Source organism: Bombus huntii, chromosome 15, assembly GCF_024542735.1.
Source record: "Bombus huntii isolate Logan2020A chromosome 15, iyBomHunt1.1, whole genome shotgun sequence".
In the NCBI taxonomy this organism is placed as follows: domain Eukaryota; kingdom Metazoa; phylum Arthropoda; class Insecta; order Hymenoptera; family Apidae; genus Bombus; species Bombus huntii.
In genome coordinates, this window is record NC_066252.1 from 8,256,686 (window position 1) to 8,276,096 (window position 19,411).

Genomic DNA, 19,411 nt, shown 5'->3' on the forward strand with positions numbered 1-19,411 from the left:
TCATCATTGTGCTTTTGTATCAAATTATGACTGATTATATGGCACGTGAAAAATATTTACTATTGCGTTTAGGATCGCTTTACCGGTTGGAGGAGGAAATCAGAGCCAGGTTTTCAATCTTATGTGTGCCTTAACCAGTCTGACGAAGAACAAAAAGAAGATACGGGTGATACGGGGTCTGCCACCGTTGAGACCGAGTGCGCGATTATCGAGAACGACAAGCATACGAACTCTCCACCACCTGAAACCAAAGAGAACAATGAACAGCAGACTCAAGCGCAAACAGTCGAAGAAATAGTTGGTCATATTCTCATGCAAAACCAGGAATTCCAGAAGCTCCTAGAGAAGCAGCGGACGAACAGCATAATCAACGTCAGACAGCAGCAACGTTTCAATAAACGTATATCTGCTGACACGTCTGATGACAGTGACTCAGAAAATACGAACTATATTGCAGACAATTCGGTTAACAACAGGATATCGCGTATTAGGTCAGGTCATCGAGAGCGGTTCGTTAAAACGAATAATACTTGGAACTCGTTATCTTCTCCCCGTGACCATCAACCTACGCTACAATTGCTGTATGATAATTTAAACAAAACTGAAAATAATAAATCGGTGGACAGTAATTCGAAAAACAAGATTAACCTTGTACAAGAGAAGAAAGCGTTGTTTGAAGCGTTCAAGAAACAGAGTATCGTGACAGAGAGTAAGGTTATCAAGACTGCGCTTAGGATAAGAGAAAATTCAGCATCGAGAAACGAAGAAGCAACTCAACCACAAGCTGCGAAGGAAAATGAAATTCAAATTGTAGAAAGCGACAAAGGAACGACTGAAAATGGCGAATGTACAACTGAAGTTAACCAAGAGGTTACCGAGTCTAACAAAGGTTTTGGAAACTATGATAACCTGCAACACGTGTGGGAAGGTCTGCAAGAAGAGAAAAGCTTGGATGGAAATGACAGTCCGACTCGTCCGGCAGTCTGGTTAACCAAACTATGCGAAGGATTGCCAACATCGCCCCAAAAGTGTGGTTCTCTTCCACGTAGCTTCCAAATTCACCCTAATTCTAATCAGAACGTAACAAAGTCACGGTTCTTGCAGAGGGATGGCAAACCTATGAGCGAGAGACCATTTACCATAGCTTCAGACAAGCCAGCAGAGATTAACCTGGAGGACATGGAAAGGTACGCCTCTACATGTCAGCCAGAAGGAAGAATTGCCAAATTTCCGACTTCCGTTTCAACATCCACATCAACATTCTTTTGTTCATTGGACGATACATTGACAGACGCTTATTCAGAGATTCATATATCATCCACCACCACGAACATACATCCTGATCATAAAATCTATAGGGCAAACACAAGTGGGAGCACCATATTCAAGAACGTCCTTTCTAAAGCTGGCAATCGTCTTCAAGGTCTGAGGAACACCATGAGCACAGAGACTCTAGAGTGTAGCGAAGAATTGGAGAGGACCAAGTACTTCCGTTCTTTGAGTACAGGTAAGTTAAAGAAGAAGAGCAAAATGAAGCATTCGAGGGAATCCTCTTCGGATGTGGAAGAGCTCGTAGGATGCACAGCGAGGGGGGTTTCGGATCTGAGAATCCCTTCGGTTTATTACAAACAGGGAAGCTCAAGTTTAGGTGCTCGGATCGCTCAGTCTGACTATGCGGATCCAAGTGTACTATTTTTCGAAAGCAAACGATTTCAGCAGGCAAATAATCAGTCACAGACCAAGGAAGAGAAGAAAGATGATGAAGAAAGTATAGAGAATCGAGAAAGTGAAACGGATAGTTTCTATGAAAGATCATTCGAGACGATTGAGAACTACGTAGATGCGGATGTTGACGACGCGTTCCGGGATAGTGCAATATTTAGCGATATCGAAGAGGTTCTGGTGGCCAGGCCACAATCGAGTCAGCCTCCCGAAGATTGCCCGCCATTTAAGAGCAAAGTGGCGCCACCGGTACCAGCGAAGAAGAAAACAGAGTCTATCACAGCGGTAAATCCCTCAGGACACAACGTTGCGACGACGAAATGCAAACCTAACGTGGCTCAGAAACCCGATTATTTGAAGGTTAAGTCGGTTTTCTTAAAGGGACAGCAAGAATTGGACTGTAAAATTCCGGTGAGAGCTCCTGTGTCTGAAAGTGGAACGTATCATTGTTCTAAGAACAGTTTGCAAAGCAATTGCTCGTCAAACAGTGGTGAAGAGAACGACGATGTGTCGGCGGGACAGAGCCAAGCAGGTTGGGTAAGGAAGATAGTGGGTCAGTTGCAGGGTCACATTGAAACGTAATTTATGCCAATGAAAGTGTACAAATCTCGTAGCCTTAAACACAGGAATTTCACGTTTGCCGATATTCTTAATCCTTTTGAGATTAGCTCATTTTAATTTATATATTGGAATATTCTTTTTTTGTCTTCGCATACTTGATAAAAAAAATGTAATAATTACACTGTGGATGCTTATGCGTTTATGGAAAATTTCTATTTTTAACATAGTACGCAAACTGATACAAAATGTCCAAAATATAGTCCATTTTCTAAATTATATTCATAAAAATATGAACTTGCATGAATATCCGCAGTCTAATTTAAATATTTCAAGAAGTATTATATATCTTGAAAGGATTAAGTAGTTATTATCTAGAAATCAATAATACTCGTTTGGATGATGAAGAGTCAGTTTATTTTTGAGTGATCTATTAAGTACAATTATCTTTGAGATTATATTTTATTAGTACAATAGAAGGGAGGAAGAAAGATTGAAAATAAAGTGGAAGTAGAATAAATAAAGAGTAATATTGGTCTAGATAAAACTCAGATACTTCAATGAAAGACATAGTATGTACATAATGAATTACTGTGGACACATTTTGTTTCTTTAGTTTTTACTATTAACATTTATGTCCGATCAAGATTTTAAAAAAATATTATTATTATGTACATGTTACGTTTATGTTATTCTATTCGTGCTTTATGTAAACTATTTCCCGCGCAAACATGAAGTTCTAGTGTTGAAGTGTATTGTACAACATTGAAACAAATACTGCCGAACAAGTTGTCGTATCGTGTAAACTAGCGGTAAAAAGAACAAAACGTAAATAAGTGATACTTTTTCAAAATATCGTATGTCATATTTAATCCGTGTCATATATAAATTTAAATGTTATGTTAATAATACAGGGTAATCAGAGAAAATTATTTTTGAAAAGCCTTTTCATGGAGGAAGCTGTTATATCCTTTGGTAATTTAAATATTTTAATAAAATGTATTTTCTAAATAGTGAAACATCGATCACCATGTAAGTAAATTGATACGATAAAGAGTTGAATATTGACAATTGTATAGTCACCCTGTATTGTTATATAAATTTTTACAAGGACAAATTTTTTCATATTTTAATGTCGTTAGTCAGACTATTGTAAATCGTTATACATGTCGACTGAATGTTTTAAGCGTCGATGTACTTGCAAATTAACTCGTTAGGATTCAGAAATTATTATTTTATTTTTCAACAATAAAAGTGTTCGTTTGAACAAAGAGGGAAGTCGCTTCTTATTTTTTATTTATTCGCAGAACCTAACGGGTTAAGTTTAATTACAATTAAAAGAAGAAAATTGGAGAAACCCGAAATATATTTCTCTGATGGATAGATAAAAGAGTATAAGTCAAAATTTGGGCAAAACAAGATATTCTAATATATTCTCTATTGCTATTTTTTTGCTTATAGTCCCAATAACATCTATTATTCTTTCATATTACGAGTATTTTGTGTAATTTTGCACTTTCAAATTTTCTATAAATGCATAAAAATTCGCAGTCTAATTATAAATGCTTCTCTGCAAAACCAATAATTTTGGATTTATACCCATTTGCCCGCCCATCAGAGATTTAAGATTAGACAATAATGAACTCACGATGCAAATGAGATTATGATTTATTTGCAATCGCATTATGCGAATGATCTAGTATCTTTGCAATAAATCAACTTGATTATTGTCAGTTTTCGTTTCCATTATTCAAGATCATTGTCATACTTTCACATTGAAATACTTCGTAAGAAGGATCCGAAGGTGAATTCGAAGATCAGGTCCTGATTACTTCAGGTAGGTTTTATTACGAGAAATGTCTATTTACAAGAAGTTTCGGCTAGTCATGTTTACAGATACGAGAGTAAATAATACATAATGTTCATAAATTAGCTTTGCAATACTGCACGTGTATAAAAAATACAGGAAGAAGAAAAAGAAGAAAGAAAAATTACTAAAAGATAGAAAGCTCAATGAACTGAAAGAGAAAAACAAACGATCGTTCATTATACACATTATATACAACTGTAGTAACTATATAATACATTTAATTGTTTAGTATTATCTCGAATGAGAGTTCTCTCTATTTAGAAGAATTTTCTTCTTTCAAATCTCCGTTAGTGTTGAGGTTACGAATATAAATATAAAGAATAAATTAAGATTCGTTATTTCGTTTACCTAACAAGAAAGCATCTTGTATAACGATACAAGGGAAAGTAGTGCGTTAAATACGATCTTTTCGACATAAAAATCGTCTCGAGTCATCCATTTCCGTTTAATTACAGGATTATCGTATGCTAATTACTGAAATCAATGTTGTCCAATGTTAAGCTTCACAGATTAAGGGACTTCCCCCATCTTGTCTCAATTATGCTACTGGAGTGCCATCTACTGACGTCTACTTTGAATATTCCCGCGCAATTTTTGTTCGTTAATCTCTTTATTTCTTTCAAGCGATACTCCAGCAAAGACAAAACAATACAAGAAGCTTTGTTCGAGGACAACACTGATTTGGATAATGGAGACCGATCGTGCAACTTTCTGCTGCATCAAAAGGGTGAAGACATCAGTGTTTTCCAATTAGAACTTTTTAGGAACTCCTTTAATGTATAATTTATTTATATAATATAAAAAATAATAAAAACACCAATCATAGGTTTTATATAAAATTTAGGAGTTCCGTGAAACACGAATACGACGTCATTATTAGGCTGAGGATGTTTACGCAAATTCAAATTTTTGTGGTCACAACTGAAAAAATGGAACCTAAAAAGATATTTATTATGTGTGTTCTGAGCATTTTTACATTATCGAATATCCTATAATTGCATAAAAATCCGCAGTCTAATTGTTATGAAAAGTCTTCTTCGTAAGAAGCATTGGAAAACGCTGTTGCAAACGAACGAAAGAAATTTAACGAGATCGTTATCTCTTTTTCTTTTGCTTTTTTATACAGCACCTCATGGAGATGCTACTTAAATCTACAAAAATTCATTTATGCGACAACGACACATTCTCTTCCTACGATTTCGTTTGCAAGAATATTCTCATTAAATCATCGTCTCTATTCGCAGCTAAAGCTTTGGTTAATAATGCGCTATTGACAGTATTGACAATTCTTATAGTTTCCCCCATTCCTTTTCTCCCACGAAACAGCGCAAACTAACGAAATCCCGATGACATCGTTATTCACGCTAATCCTTATACTTCTTTGAACTTACATTTCTTCTCCGAAGAGTATTTTTATTAAATATATATATTCATATATTTATATTTATATATATCTCTCTTTTTCTTTTGTCTCATTCTCCCTAAGTCGTATCGTCATTCTTACGACACCAACTTGCCTCTTAAAATATTCTTTTTTTATGCTTACACTCATTGTTAATAGAAAACATAATACATAGCTGAACAAAGAACCAAATCAATTTTGATAGCATAACTTAATGATATCGTGGAAGAGCACCTGTAAAAATCCATGATCTATGAATCCCAAGAGTGATTTTGCAATTTCTCCTAATTAATCCAGCATTATTTATATATAAAGGGCAATAAAGACAATAGAAATAATTTTTCAAGCTCAAGAACATTCCTTTGTTACATTAAGAAATAAATTATAAAATAACTAAATGATTGCAATTTTATTCATGTCACTCTCAGGATTAATTGTAATATTATTGTTATTAGAAAATAATAGAAATTGTATAGAATATAAGATCTGAGAGATTACAAGACATACAACAAATGTTTGCTTTTTGTACAGTTGTAAATATAATCTTGTAATTTTTTCAGATAATTTTATATTCCTCATTCGTAAATAGAGGCAAAGCCATTCTGGTCAATATGGACAGGTACATGTTATCGCTGTACTATTTGTCCTACTGCTATAGAAATCTACATTGTGTGTGAATTGAACAGCAGAAATATTGGTGATTCCATAAAAAATATTAATATAGAAGATACAAATCTTTTTCATGAAATCAAATGTTGCAATTTCATAATGCTCAATTTACACACAGCATACATATACACGAAGATTCAATAAAAATTAAATATTTTCAGCTATGCACTACATTCAACAGAAACACTCCTGAAGAATCTAAAATTTTGTGGTCATAAGGAGAACATGGATATGTAAAATCTGCATGTGTAACATGTTTCTGAATTCTTATGTTTTCTTCTTGATCCTAAATTTTTGTTTCCTAATAGTTGGTCTGCCATGAAGTATTTATAATTATTTTTCTCTTTTTTTCCTAATACTCTTTTTCACTGTTTAGTTAGTGTAAATGTTGTTGCATTTAGTCAGTGTTCTTGTATATGCGTTTCGCGCTACATATTTGATGCCATGAATGAAATTATTGTCTTTACAATAATATAAAAGTTTGCCAGGTAACATTGCAGTGTCATTATTTACGACATTATTGAAATAAAAATTCAATCTTTTCCTTATGTGGAATCTGTACGCAATAATGTTTACACATCAATGAAATCAAAAGAACATACGTGTATAAAAAATTAGTAGTGTATTGGGTTAGCAACTAAGTGATTGCGCATTTTATCATTAGGTGGTAATAACAAAATTTGCAATCACTTAGTTGCCAACCCAATATCTTTATACATGTAATGTACATACATTCTTGAATGCCTAGAAAGCATATAGATTTTTTATCTTTCATTGGTTCTAGTAATCTATATCACACCATTATACATTTGCCCCAAAATTATCTTTAAAACGTGAGAAAATACTAATTACATGAACAGAATATGTACTGTACAATTTAAAAGATATACTGAAACAATTTTTTTAACAAGAAGCATTCGAACGCTTACAAATCTATATAAAAGAATGTTATGAACATTTAGCTATTGAATAACAAAGATGAAAAATGATTAATAATTTGAATGAAACAACGAGCATAATTGAAATGTTAGATAATGTACAAAAATTTCATTTAAATGCCAACATTGCAAGCACTCAATATCTCCTAATGGTACATGCTTAATAGCAAATACAAGGAAGACATTGCTTTATATACCTTTCCTTTACAAGTCCTACCAATTTACATGAATAACACCCTACTAGACTTTTCCATCATGTTGTTATACGATTTGATTAAACAATTTCACATTTGATTGCTCAAGCACTGATTGTAATTGCATACTAAACTGCTGACACAAATGTGTAAATATACTGACGCATTTACCTGCTTAATCTTATTCCCTGAAAAAACATCTCTCTTGTCTTTAAAGCTATGTCTATATATATTCTCTTAAAAAACTTATTAATATTGCAGATATTTTAAGAATCATCTTCAATTCAGCATTCAAATGTGACACTATATTTAACAATAAGACTTAAAAAGTAATTAATTATCACTTTGTGCACTATGTGCATGCATACAAGAGCTTTATGATGAACGAATAAATTCTATCTCATAGACTTTATTATATTTGGAATGGAACATTTGAATAAATATGTAGAAATTGATATCTAAAGGTAATATGCAAGACAAGAGTGATATTTAAAATGGTAAAGTTTACTATCCTGGACATACTTTGAACACATGATCGTTTCAATTCTTTCCATTTAATAGACTGTCAGCATAAAATGTTTCAAGCACAATTTTGCTGCATCTTGGGATAAATCAGTATTAAATCAGTGTTCAATCTTGTCTTAACATAAGTGGTACAAATGTTGGTACTTTACAACCATATGATCTACATGTTTTGTCTTTTTTAAATTATAATAAAACACTGTAAGAAGAAATTTAATAGCTGAAAGAATATTTCTCAAATAAGAAAATTAAATTTCTGATAAAAATTTAATTACACCACTTATGCTGTTAGTAATAGATACAACATTCATATAACATAATTATTTACCACAAACAATAAGCAGTCACATATTATTTACTATAATGACACTATTATAGTAAATTTTTCATAGCATAATACTTTCTTTAGTAATCCTACTTTCTATTTACACAGTGAATCTTCATATAAAATACCAAAATATTTCAACATTTCCAAGATAATTTTACTCTGTCAATCCTTCCTAGCTCAATTTACATTTCATTCTTGCCACTGCAAATCAATTACTTTGGTTTGCAAGCTATCGACATGGATGGAAAAGTGCCAGATACTCGCAAAATCTACTAAATGGCATTTAAAAGACATTGTTGAATTTAAGTATTTTTAAAATATTTCATCGATCAATCGATTCTTAATGGCCTCATTACATTATTTTATTAGCATACCTGGCCAAATTATATGCAATATAAATAGTATTATATTCTGTGATAATAATACTAAAATACTAAAATATAAATCACTATCCTAATAAAATTTAAACTATGTAAAAAATATTCATAATTTTTTTCAATGCTTTAATTTTATTTAACTACTTAAATTTGCAATAAGCAATAGTAATTACTAAAATCTTTATTATGAAATATTTTATTTGTTTAAATATTACTAATAACTGACCATCTTTTTTTATGAGCTTTTTCATAAAAACTATAAGTTTTAAAATAACGCTTGAAGTGAGATCTATTATTCTCTGCAACATGCAAATTGCAGTTTTTAAATTGATTTTCTTTTCTGTTTTCTTATTTAATATTTAACGTGTAATACTAAGAAACTTAAATTTTGGAAAGAACAAGAATAAATTTTTTAATTCTAATTTGTCTTTTATTTAGTATTATTTATTACGTGCAAAGATGTAAAATTTTCTACTCGTAAAAAGATGCATTTAAATTGGTCGTTTAAACATTTATTTTATACTACCATATGCCGAAAAAAGAACTAATTGAATATCATTAAAAATAATCTCGAATGCAAATAAAATGTCTACTAATCTATAAATAAATAATAATTATATTGTTCTGAATATTTTAAGTAATTGATCATTACAAATACAAACTACGTTATTCATCTCTGTATTTATCGTACAAAGACACCATAGAAATATCACATGGTATCAACTGATACTAATATTAATTAAATCACTGATGCAAATCAAATTTTACATATTTGTAAAATATTATGTTGTATATATCAGATGATATAAAAAAATCTCAAATATTAAACGAAAATTAATTTTAAGAAGCGGAAATAAATACTCAGCGTTTAACATTTGCATTGATCCTTAAGCTCTATTTCATCCAGCACTCTTCCTCCTGGATACACAGTTCATGTGTTAAGAAAGTCTTTCGCAAATGAGAAATCGCGTTTCTCCCAGTCTTAATACCCATCACACAAAATGCACTTAATGTCCATTATCTTGAAGAAGTAAGACGTTAATTGAAATTTATATATAATATATATAGACACACCGTGCTCCTAAACTTTGAATTCATGTACAATACGAAGAAATTGTTTCGAATATTTATAATATATATCCACTAAAGTCATATTTCAGAAGAAAATTATGGAGCAGGAATTTCGACCTTAATTCCTTTTTTAAACCGCTAATTATCAATATTAGAGCTTGACAATTAATTATACAACATAAAGCATTCTATGATGCATACATTTTAAATCGTTTATGATACCTACTAAAAATGATTGTTTCAGATGAATTAATCATTAAGACCATTTTCATATATACTTCTTAAAATAAATAATTTATGATTGCCCCATCATAAACTATTTGCAATTTCTACTGTATATTCATAGTACAATCATCCAAAATTAGAGACACTGATGAACGCAATGTCTTATTAAAATAACTTTGATGCAAAGGCCCGATGCCTACCAAAGTAAAACTTATACAAAAGAACAGGACATTATATTGTATCGAATATATGGGTTTCAATTTTATATTTTGTCCTTTTTTTCTTTTTTCCTCTATTCATGCAAGAAAAATATATATTTGGGACTGACGTTTAATAGATATACTTTTATACACGATAATTAATTTGTATTTAAATCGTTGTCTTTGTTGCTTTCTGTTTTACTTGATCGAATATATTAATCTACTTAAACTACCTTTGGCAAATATCTTCTATGGCTCGTACAAAGTTTAGACGAGATGTTTACAATTATACAATTAATTTATTTCCAATATTGTGAAGATCTTTTATATTATCTAAAAATTATTCTAAAAATATAAGTATCCGTGTATCTACAAGTAAATATCGTTATATATGCGCGGTTCGCATTGTTCAAGATCCATGAATGTAAGAAGATGAATTAAAAAAATGGAAAAAATTGCTTAAAATCAAGTTTCGCGTCTATCATTTACTAGACATTTACTATAATAACGAATGTCGAGAAAAGTCGATCGCGAATATTCAATTTCGCGATCGCACACATGTTTCTTGGGAGAAGTTCCGATTGGTATAAGCTTTATTTTGCCAGGCATAAGGGCAAATTTACATATTACTTTAAATATATCGTGCTTCTTTCTAATAATCTGTTCCACCGTGATCTTCATTCAGACCTCGAAGACCACTAATTCTAAATACGTCTTCGTTAAAAAGTTTCTTTTTTTCTCTCGGCAAATAACCAGTCTATGCAGCAATGACTATATGGACAACAGTGACGAATGACGTGTTTGCATGTGTGTACATTAATGTACATTGATCTTATCCATATGCACTTTAAAACAGGATAATTAACAATTCTCTTACCAACATCGACCACTGCCTCTGAGTCACATTTTACTTTACACGCAGTCAGTGGGAATCACAAGTCACTTGCGATACATTATATGTCTGCACATTTATAGTTGGAAGATAATTTAGTAACTGGCTTCGTGTCCAGCAAGTATATACAAATCCGCGCCTTCGGATTCAGTCAGTGTACCTGATTGAACCAAATGGCTCTCCAGCATCACAACTCTATCGAAAAAAAAAAAAATTAAAATTTATTACTTCATTCCAAACGTTTAAATCTTACATTTTTAAACCTTCATATTTTTAAAATTTTAAAGCATTTAAGTTTAAAATGTATAAAAATTTATTACTGTACAACAAGCACATACTTATCCGACCCAAGTAGTCTGTACGTCCTACTCGGATCACTGATTTCTTGAGTAACTTCGCCATTCTTGAAACTTCTACCTTGCATGCCATGTTTGTGGAATGCTAATACACTATCAGGTAAGCAAACTGAAAGCAACAAAATGATTATGAAAAAACTTATTATAAATATAGCAAAGTAAAAACGTTACTAATAAAAGACATAGAAACTTACTAATGGATTCAATTTGAAAGTTAAAGTGTAACTCTGACATATGCTTCCTGCTCGACCTAGGTTTTCCTTGTAGCGTTACCACTTTCACTACATCTATAAAACGGAAGTGTAAATAAATTATAGATCTTCAAACAATATTATACAAGGATCCATTTTTACTTACTATCATAACAGACTAATATTGCGTTTTTCTCTAACTGTGTAACATTAATAACATGAAGGTTTTCCCTTCTTGGTATCACAGTGGCTGTAAAAATGGAAGAAAATAATAAGTATACTTTTTAAACTTAATTAGTACGGAATAACAAAGAGAAATATACCAGAACCATCCATATCTTCCAATTCATCACTGTGAAACCAACTTGCCCCCGAGTTCATATTAATTAAATCCAACTTCAATTTATTTTGCTGATATGGTTGTTTCACAGACACGCACACCATCGGGTATTCCATTTCGGGTGTAATTATAATTTCAAATACGTTTAACGGTGTCGGTAGTGTACACTCGAAATGTTTTAACAGCATAAACTTATTAAGAGGATCGTACCATTGCATTAAAAATATTCCGGTCGGCATTGCACCACATAAATATTTATACCTGTGTTAAATATTTTATTGATTAATGCATTACATAAAAGAAAAAATATAATATTTATTCACTTACCCGTTATATGGATTTCTTCCTACACAACACTTGGTACAGCCTTTTGTGTCTGGTACCTTAGTAGTTAGGGCAAACTTCCTAGGTACTAATCTCTCAGATATTTTGTTCATATGCAATGAAAACCTGTGAGTCTGCTTGCTTTGCATCGCTAATAAATCGTGTCTATACAATTGTGGAGTTTTTCCTACAATTTAAGATCAGTACTGTGTATATAATAATTACAAAATGATACCTTATATTATTAATATCTTACCCGATAAAGACATGAGAACATCTTTAATGACATACATCCAAATCGTACGTCTGGGATACAATTGATCTATTGCAGTTTCATGAAGTTCATTTAAATTTAAATTATAAATCCCTTCCTCTGCCGCGATTAATAAATGCTGATCTCTCGTATCCGGATGAATCCAGCTTGCAGTACAATGTATTCTTAACGGACATCCATTAAATACCTATACAAAGATTCCAATATTTTTCCAGATACAAATTAGATTATTACTTTTTATGATTAATTGGAATGAGATAAAGATAGATAGACTAAACTAACTTTCGAGAAACATGCACCCATATGAACCTTGGGTGTTGGTGGCAGTCCATTGCTGATCGGTCTAGGAGGTGTATGGCGTTTTCTGTCCCTTCTTCTTGGAGGAACAGGAGGAGTATCAGATAATAAATCTGGGCTCATACTTTCTCTGTCTCCTTCATCTGGCATCTCATTTTGACCTACAAAAAATTGGTTTAGTGATTAAACGAACTATTTTTAATGTACTGAAATTGATAATATAATTATTTTAGAAAAAGAAAAACGAATTTTAGAAGCATGCTAGTAGTGGGGGTAGAATTATAGAAATTCACATTAAGGAGTCCTCTTAGGAAAAAAATTGTAACCTATAGTTTTAAATTAAGAATTAGGGTGCTTTTCTACCATTTGATTGGAGAGATTCTTCTCTAGGACCACTGTCAGAAAGGGATCGTTGACGTTGCCCATTGACAGCAGCTAAGGACTGAGCACTGTTCACCAGACCATACAACTCATCCACAGAGCTGTGGCGCCTGGGACTTGCTTGCGATCCTAAGCAACGAATCTACTTTTTATACTATTGTCTTGATACTTTTCAACTTTCAGTATTTCCAGATCACTTAATACTACCAAACTACTTTGATGTGTAACTTGAAACTAATACACTTTTGCCATTTTAATTCAATTGGTCTTGAGTTTTACAGATTTATAAGAAATAATTAGCAAAGATTAATATGCATCTCTCATGCAGTATTTTATATTAATAAAATGGCTGCATAATTTAGTAGAAAATAGTTATAAGAATATGTGCTTACCTGACATATTATAATATGGACAATGTACTTCACAATCATTTGATGACTCTCCAAGAGGAAGGGTAGCTCTGGAAAATAAATAGACCAGCAATTGTTAAGAAATATTATATATCAATGAAGACAAGTGTATTAGAAATTTTCTTTTTTAAAAACAAATGCTACTTTGTTGTTAGTAAATTATAAATAATCTTTAAATAATAATTGAGAAATATGTATTAATAATAATAATTAGTCAAGAGTTTAAAAGAAACATAGCATTGTTTATGAAATCGAGAAAATGCAATGAAAAAATGTTAGAAGGTAAAATCAACATATACAAAATCATGGAGTATTAAAGCATTTGTTATCATATTTAGTGATTGTTAGTAATTATTTAATAAGCACTGGTAGGTGTTTTTGGAAGAATATAGTGTGTCTTATAAGAATTGGTGCTTAGAAAAAATGATATGTTTAAGCAAATGTACAACTGAATTTATTAATACAATGATTATCAATGAATAAATCAATCATTAGGGAAAAGACTTTAAAATAATACTATTTCAAAATTATATATGGGTTCTCTTTAAAATATCTGACTTCCCATGAATTTTATGTACATTTAATTTTGTAGCATCCTATGTAATTGCTACAAATAAAATGTATCAATGAATTATTTAAAACTAAACTTAAACAATTATCATAAACAATTTGTACTAAGTAAAAGGCAATTATTACTTTCAGCTAAAACTAACAAAAACAACCGAACTGTATGTACAACAAATAGATGAAACAGCCTACTATTACATTTTATCGTTTACTTACTGCAGGGAATATAGCTGGTCGCAATGCCCACCAACCATCGACATTGCATTCCCCCTGCACACATGAAACTATAATCATATACTATAAAACGATTACACATTCTTTTTGTTATTAATCCTGTAGAACTCTTTGTCTATGTATTCATATAATTACTTTTTTATACATAAAGAGATTCACTTATATTTTATGGGGAATATATGGGTAATGGTTCTCAGACAAAATAATATACATGACTATGTTTAATCATAAATAAGGCATATCATGTAGTAACACTTATTAGCACAACCAATTAATTAGATACCATTTCATTTGCTTTTATCACAGCTGATTCCTTATCATCACTAAATTACAAAAATATAGTTGAAACATATGTTCAAAATCTTAATCTCTCTGTAACAGATATATAAACTTCCACCACCAATATGGTTAACAGTTGTAAAAATTAATTCTAAAAAAAAAAAAAGGAAAGAAAGAAGTTGCATGCAATAAACAACATTAAAAACATCTATTGCTAAAGAGCCTTTCAAAGTATAGACTAGTATACTTTCAAAGTATAGACTCCAAAGTTACCATATTTACATACATGTATTGAGTTATATTTATATCTATAGGAAGTTGTACAGGGAATATAAATAAAAGGTGACTAATAGGAAGAATCAAAGAAATGCATAATGCAAAATAGCTTTAATCAATTTTGATGCATTAAATAAAATGCAAAAGAAAAGATATTAAACAAAAAATCGTTAAGTAAATCTTAATAAGTTAGTAAGAAGCTGCTGAAAAACTAGATGATTTTAATACAAGGCATTAGGAAATATATGTGCCAGGTGCAAGGTGCAAGGGAAAAGGGTTACCTGCCAATACCTTAGCAACAACTCCTCATCAATGTACTGCAATAGACTCCTGTTGGGAGAAATTATTAAAATTACAAACTGATCAGAGAAATTAAAGCTATGAGAATTAAAATGAGCCGAGAAATTCGGATAAGGATCAGACGTAATATAAGGATAATGTAACAATAATTTCAAGATACTATACTAATTCAAGATTAGGATTTATAATAATAACAATTAGATTATAAATTTCAAATTTGAATAAAATATATGTATATAAACATGCCAAATTTTATTGTGTCTCATTAAATCATATTATTTTCTATTCATCATTCATCAATTATTGAATGCATAAAATATTATGGAAACATATACAAAATATCAGTCTTTAAAATGATGTTTTTTATGAAAGATATGGAAATAAATTTAACAAGACAAAAAGATCTTTATATAAAAATAAAATACACAAGTGTGATAATAATACTTACGTAACAGTACTAGTGAATACATCAAGACTCTTTTGAACTTTCATTTCAATCATGCACTACTTAAACTAATTTATACACCAGTCATCACATGCATACTTTGTATGTAGTATGTACTATTTAAAAAAATCAATCATTTGTAGAATATAAATAAACAAAAATATTAATTATTTATAAACTATAGTATCTACGAAAAAAAATATATATATAAAGAAAAAATCTATAATCACTAGCTCCATGCCTTAGATTTTTAGTCACTTTCTATATCAATAATTAAAATGGCATGCAAGTCTACTTTAAAAATCATAATATATATACTTTAAATTAAATAAAAAAATGTCATTCCATCTTGCTTGTAGTTTTAACATATTTATATATCTGGAATAATATTAATGTCAAATTTTCTTAGGTAACAATTCAAAACTGTATCATATCTTCACACCAAACTACCTGTATTTCATTACCTTAAACTCATATGAAATATCTCTGTGTCTGTATTGCCTTGATGCGATTCTTTACTATCTGTTGTATCTGTTGTAACGTTAGCGGCAACAGTACTGATACAAAGATAAACTATATCATGTCTAGGAAGACTACAGAATCATTAATATAAGGCAATCAAAACATCATAAATTGTTTCCATTAATTTTTTACATGACACAAGGAATAAGAATTATGCAAATAATTGCAATAAGCTAAAAAAAAGATCTGAAGTATCTTTCAAAAATAATATTGGGTTGTTAGATCTTTGGAAGCGTTAAATTTACAAATTTACTTTTCGCTCGTCACCATTAATGGTCGATGCGCTGTATACAAAGCGGAAGCAAACGTGCCATATGCATCTCGACCTTTGTTAGATCAAAATTGCTGTTTTGCTTTAAACAGTTCTTAACTATGTAACGAGATTAAAATTTATATAAAATCTTAATTAATTAGATAGTAATCGTTAATTATTATCCTGTTTAAAAGACAGGAAATCAAAACAGCAATTACCATATTAGTGGAAGGATCTTAAAGCATCCCCTCCCTGAATTTTCCAGGACCACATATCGATTTACATAATTAAATAGATTTATTTTAAATATGCTTACTTTTCCTGTACGTCTTCAAACGCTGACCCAATACCACAATCTGGATGAACATCACAGTTATGAACAGACTAAATAGTTAAACATAGAAATATTATTTTAAATATCTTATTATATAATATAGGAAATAATATAAAAAATATTTTTTATAAAGTGTGAAATCACCTTGACGTTATTCATAATATCCATGATATCCCAAGATGGGGTAGCATCCACAGAAGGAGAAATCGCGTCTCTTTGTAACGTTCCATCAAGATTAATTTGGTCTATAACACGTATGTAATTTGTATTTGCAAAAAAAGATAGAATATATACTTGAATATACTTGTGTTTACCATCAGTGTCTAATTGTGGTATAGGACTTTTTGGTCTAGGTCTCGCGGTGTGACGCGATGCTATCCTCTGCGGAACATTAGGTACAGCTCCATCTTCATCTGCTTCTAAATCAGTGAACATATGACTAGGATTCGATACTTTCTGCAACAATTCTAGAGCTAAACGTTTACTCATTTCTCCTTGAAAAAATGCGTGCTGAAACGAAAGTTTCTATTCAAAATATTTTCTATAAAATTTGGGGACGATTTCAATGTATATTATACATATTCTAAAGAAGAAAATAACCTGCAGTAATTTTTCGGCGGTCGGTCGTTTTTTGGGATTTTTAGTTAGAGCAACTTTCACGAAATTATGGAATGTTGGACTCCATTTGTCACGATCCTTTAACGTAGGTGGTTTAAAGCCAGATTTGGACATGAGAAAAAGAGCTCTCATTGGATGTAAATCAAACATAGGTGGTTGCAATTCAGCTAATTCTATTGCAGTAATACCACAAGCCCAAATATCACAAAGTTGATTATAACCACCCTTCCTCTCTACAGCTGCAACCTACAGAAGTTTAAAGTGTAAACTTCTAAAAGGTCTCTATAAAAGTATTTGAGAGTATCAAGGTACCTCAGGTGCCATCCAGTAGGGAGTGCCAATAAAGCTTTTTCTTTTGTTAATAGTTGCGGTAATCTGTGCTGACACACCAAAGTCAGCTAGTTTGACATCACCAGCTTCAGTCAGTAATATATTTGCACCTTTAATATCACGATGCATTTTTCCCATGCTATGCAAATAAGCCAATCCCAAAAGGGTTTCTCGACACATGTATGCTATTTGTATTTCTGATAATGGTCCAGTAACTATAATATTAAAATACCTTTTAATACTTCAACATATCCCAGGAATGTGCTTTCAACATAAATACTTCCTTTTTACATGTTAATTAGAAATTAAAACATTACAGAAGGATAATAATAAAATACCTACTGTGATATATATCCTGCAAGGAACCACCTCCACAATATTCCATACAAATCCATAATTTATCCCTTCTCAAGTAACTTCCATAATAGGCAATAATGTTAGGATGTCTGCAATCTTTCATCATTAAAATTTCTTGTTGAATTATTGCAAAATCATCCCCTAAAACATTTAAATAATATGTATATCATATCACATAAATTTTTATTCATTCTTTGCAGTCTTGTTATATTTATCAATAAAAACATTCAATACACTACTGTGTGTATAAAATTAGATACCTTAAAAATATGATACGAAGTTTAAATGGTACATTAAAGGAACATCACATTAATAACATTAAATTAAATATTAACGTTAAACTAAAATCATCGAACATTAAATTAAAATGTATTTTATTTGTGTATAGATATAAAATAAATAATCATGAATAAATTAACAAATACAATTTACAAATACAATCAATGAGAAAAGATATGTTAATATATATTCATGAGCTTTTTATATATTGTTATAAAAAAAATAAAGATATAAGCTTGCAAGCTTTTACTCAAATATATATTTTTTACTGAAAAGTTAAAAATACACAAAAAGGAAAGTTGAAAAGAATGGTGCAAGATGTAGATCAATCATTGTTTGACTAATAGTAACTTGATTACAAAAAGCAATATAAAGAAGCAGTCTGAAATCTCAGTTAATCAACTTTTACTTAATCATAGAAATAGATCAAGAATGCAATTGATCACTCATATCAATGTTAATTCTGGAAAATCTTTAGTGAATTAAAACTTAAGTGGTTAGAAAAAACAGTTTAAAAAACTGGAAGGACATACCTGGTTCCAACTTGATAACCTTAATTGCAGCTAGGTCATTCATGGAAAGTCTTTTGGCCTGCGATAAAAAATTGAATAGTATGTAAACATAACGTGTACAATGGCGAATATAAAAAATGTATGAGCGTATGAACCTTGTAAACATCTCCGTACGTTCCGCTGCCTATCCTCTGAATGAGCTCGTACTCATCCTGTGGATTTCTTCGGCTTATGTCACTGGACAACGCGTTTGCGTTCAAAGCCATTCTAAAACACGTATCCCCGCCGGTTTACCAGCTAACGAGCGTAATTAATATCTACAAAAGAAGATTAACGTTAAAGTGTAAAAACACATTTGTTCGTCAGAATGTCACTTTCGTCGAAACGTCGCCATTGTTCACAACAGCTCTGAGGTTAGTCACGACTGGGTAAGCGGTTTCTGCGATACATCGATCAATCGATCTTGTATCTCGTAATGAAACACGTTGTACTCCTTTTTCTGATTCATAGTTTTGCATTTTTTCTTTCTCGAAATCCTTAGTATAGTACAATTTTTAGAGTTTT

General features: G+C 31.0%; 2 protein-coding genes across 13 annotated transcripts in view; one reads left to right on the forward strand and one right to left on the reverse strand.

The window, feature by feature from the left end:
* Positions 1–6,851, forward strand: part of LOC126874029 (pleckstrin homology domain-containing family G member 3) — a 99,115-nt gene extending 92,264 nt beyond the window's left edge. For 5 of the 6 annotated variants that reach the window (XM_050635587.1, XM_050635589.1, XM_050635591.1 and 2 more), the window contains one exon: positions 73–6,851. In XM_050635587.1, coding sequence (XP_050491544.1) covers positions 73–2,304 — 2,232 coding nt within the window. In that variant the 3' untranslated portion in view covers positions 2,305–6,851. The remainder of the gene's footprint in view (positions 1–72) is intronic. The other variant, XM_050635592.1, reaches the window with a different exon arrangement.
* LOC126874033 (mitogen-activated protein kinase kinase kinase kinase 5) lies at positions 4,103–19,268 on the reverse strand. 7 transcript variants are annotated; one of them, XR_007692618.1, is made up of 22 exons: positions 19,003–19,268; positions 18,869–18,926; positions 18,042–18,197; positions 17,682–17,914; positions 17,352–17,615; positions 17,066–17,261; positions 16,896–16,996; positions 16,734–16,801; positions 16,107–16,199; positions 15,189–15,227; positions 14,325–14,378; positions 13,524–13,591; positions 13,114–13,260; positions 12,736–12,911; positions 12,436–12,640; positions 12,183–12,366; positions 11,839–12,116; positions 11,682–11,765; positions 11,519–11,611; positions 11,307–11,433; positions 10,954–11,163; positions 4,103–10,847 (listed from the first exon to the last, which is right to left on the reverse strand). XR_007692618.1 is itself a non-coding variant. In XM_050635596.1 (21 exons), exons 1-21 carry the CDS (start codon positions 19,111–19,113, stop codon positions 11,064–11,066), a joined length of 2,835 nt encoding a protein of 944 aa, XP_050491553.1. In that variant the 5' UTR covers positions 19,114–19,268; the 3' UTR covers positions 4,103–11,063. The 7 variants fall into 7 exon arrangements, 6 of the variants coding, with proteins under 6 accessions (XP_050491553.1, XP_050491554.1, XP_050491555.1 ...); XM_050635596.1 differs by having other exon boundaries at positions 4,103–11,163; XM_050635597.1 differs by lacking the exon at positions 15,189–15,227 and having other exon boundaries at positions 4,103–11,163.
* Positions 19,269–19,411: the final 143 nt, after the last annotated feature.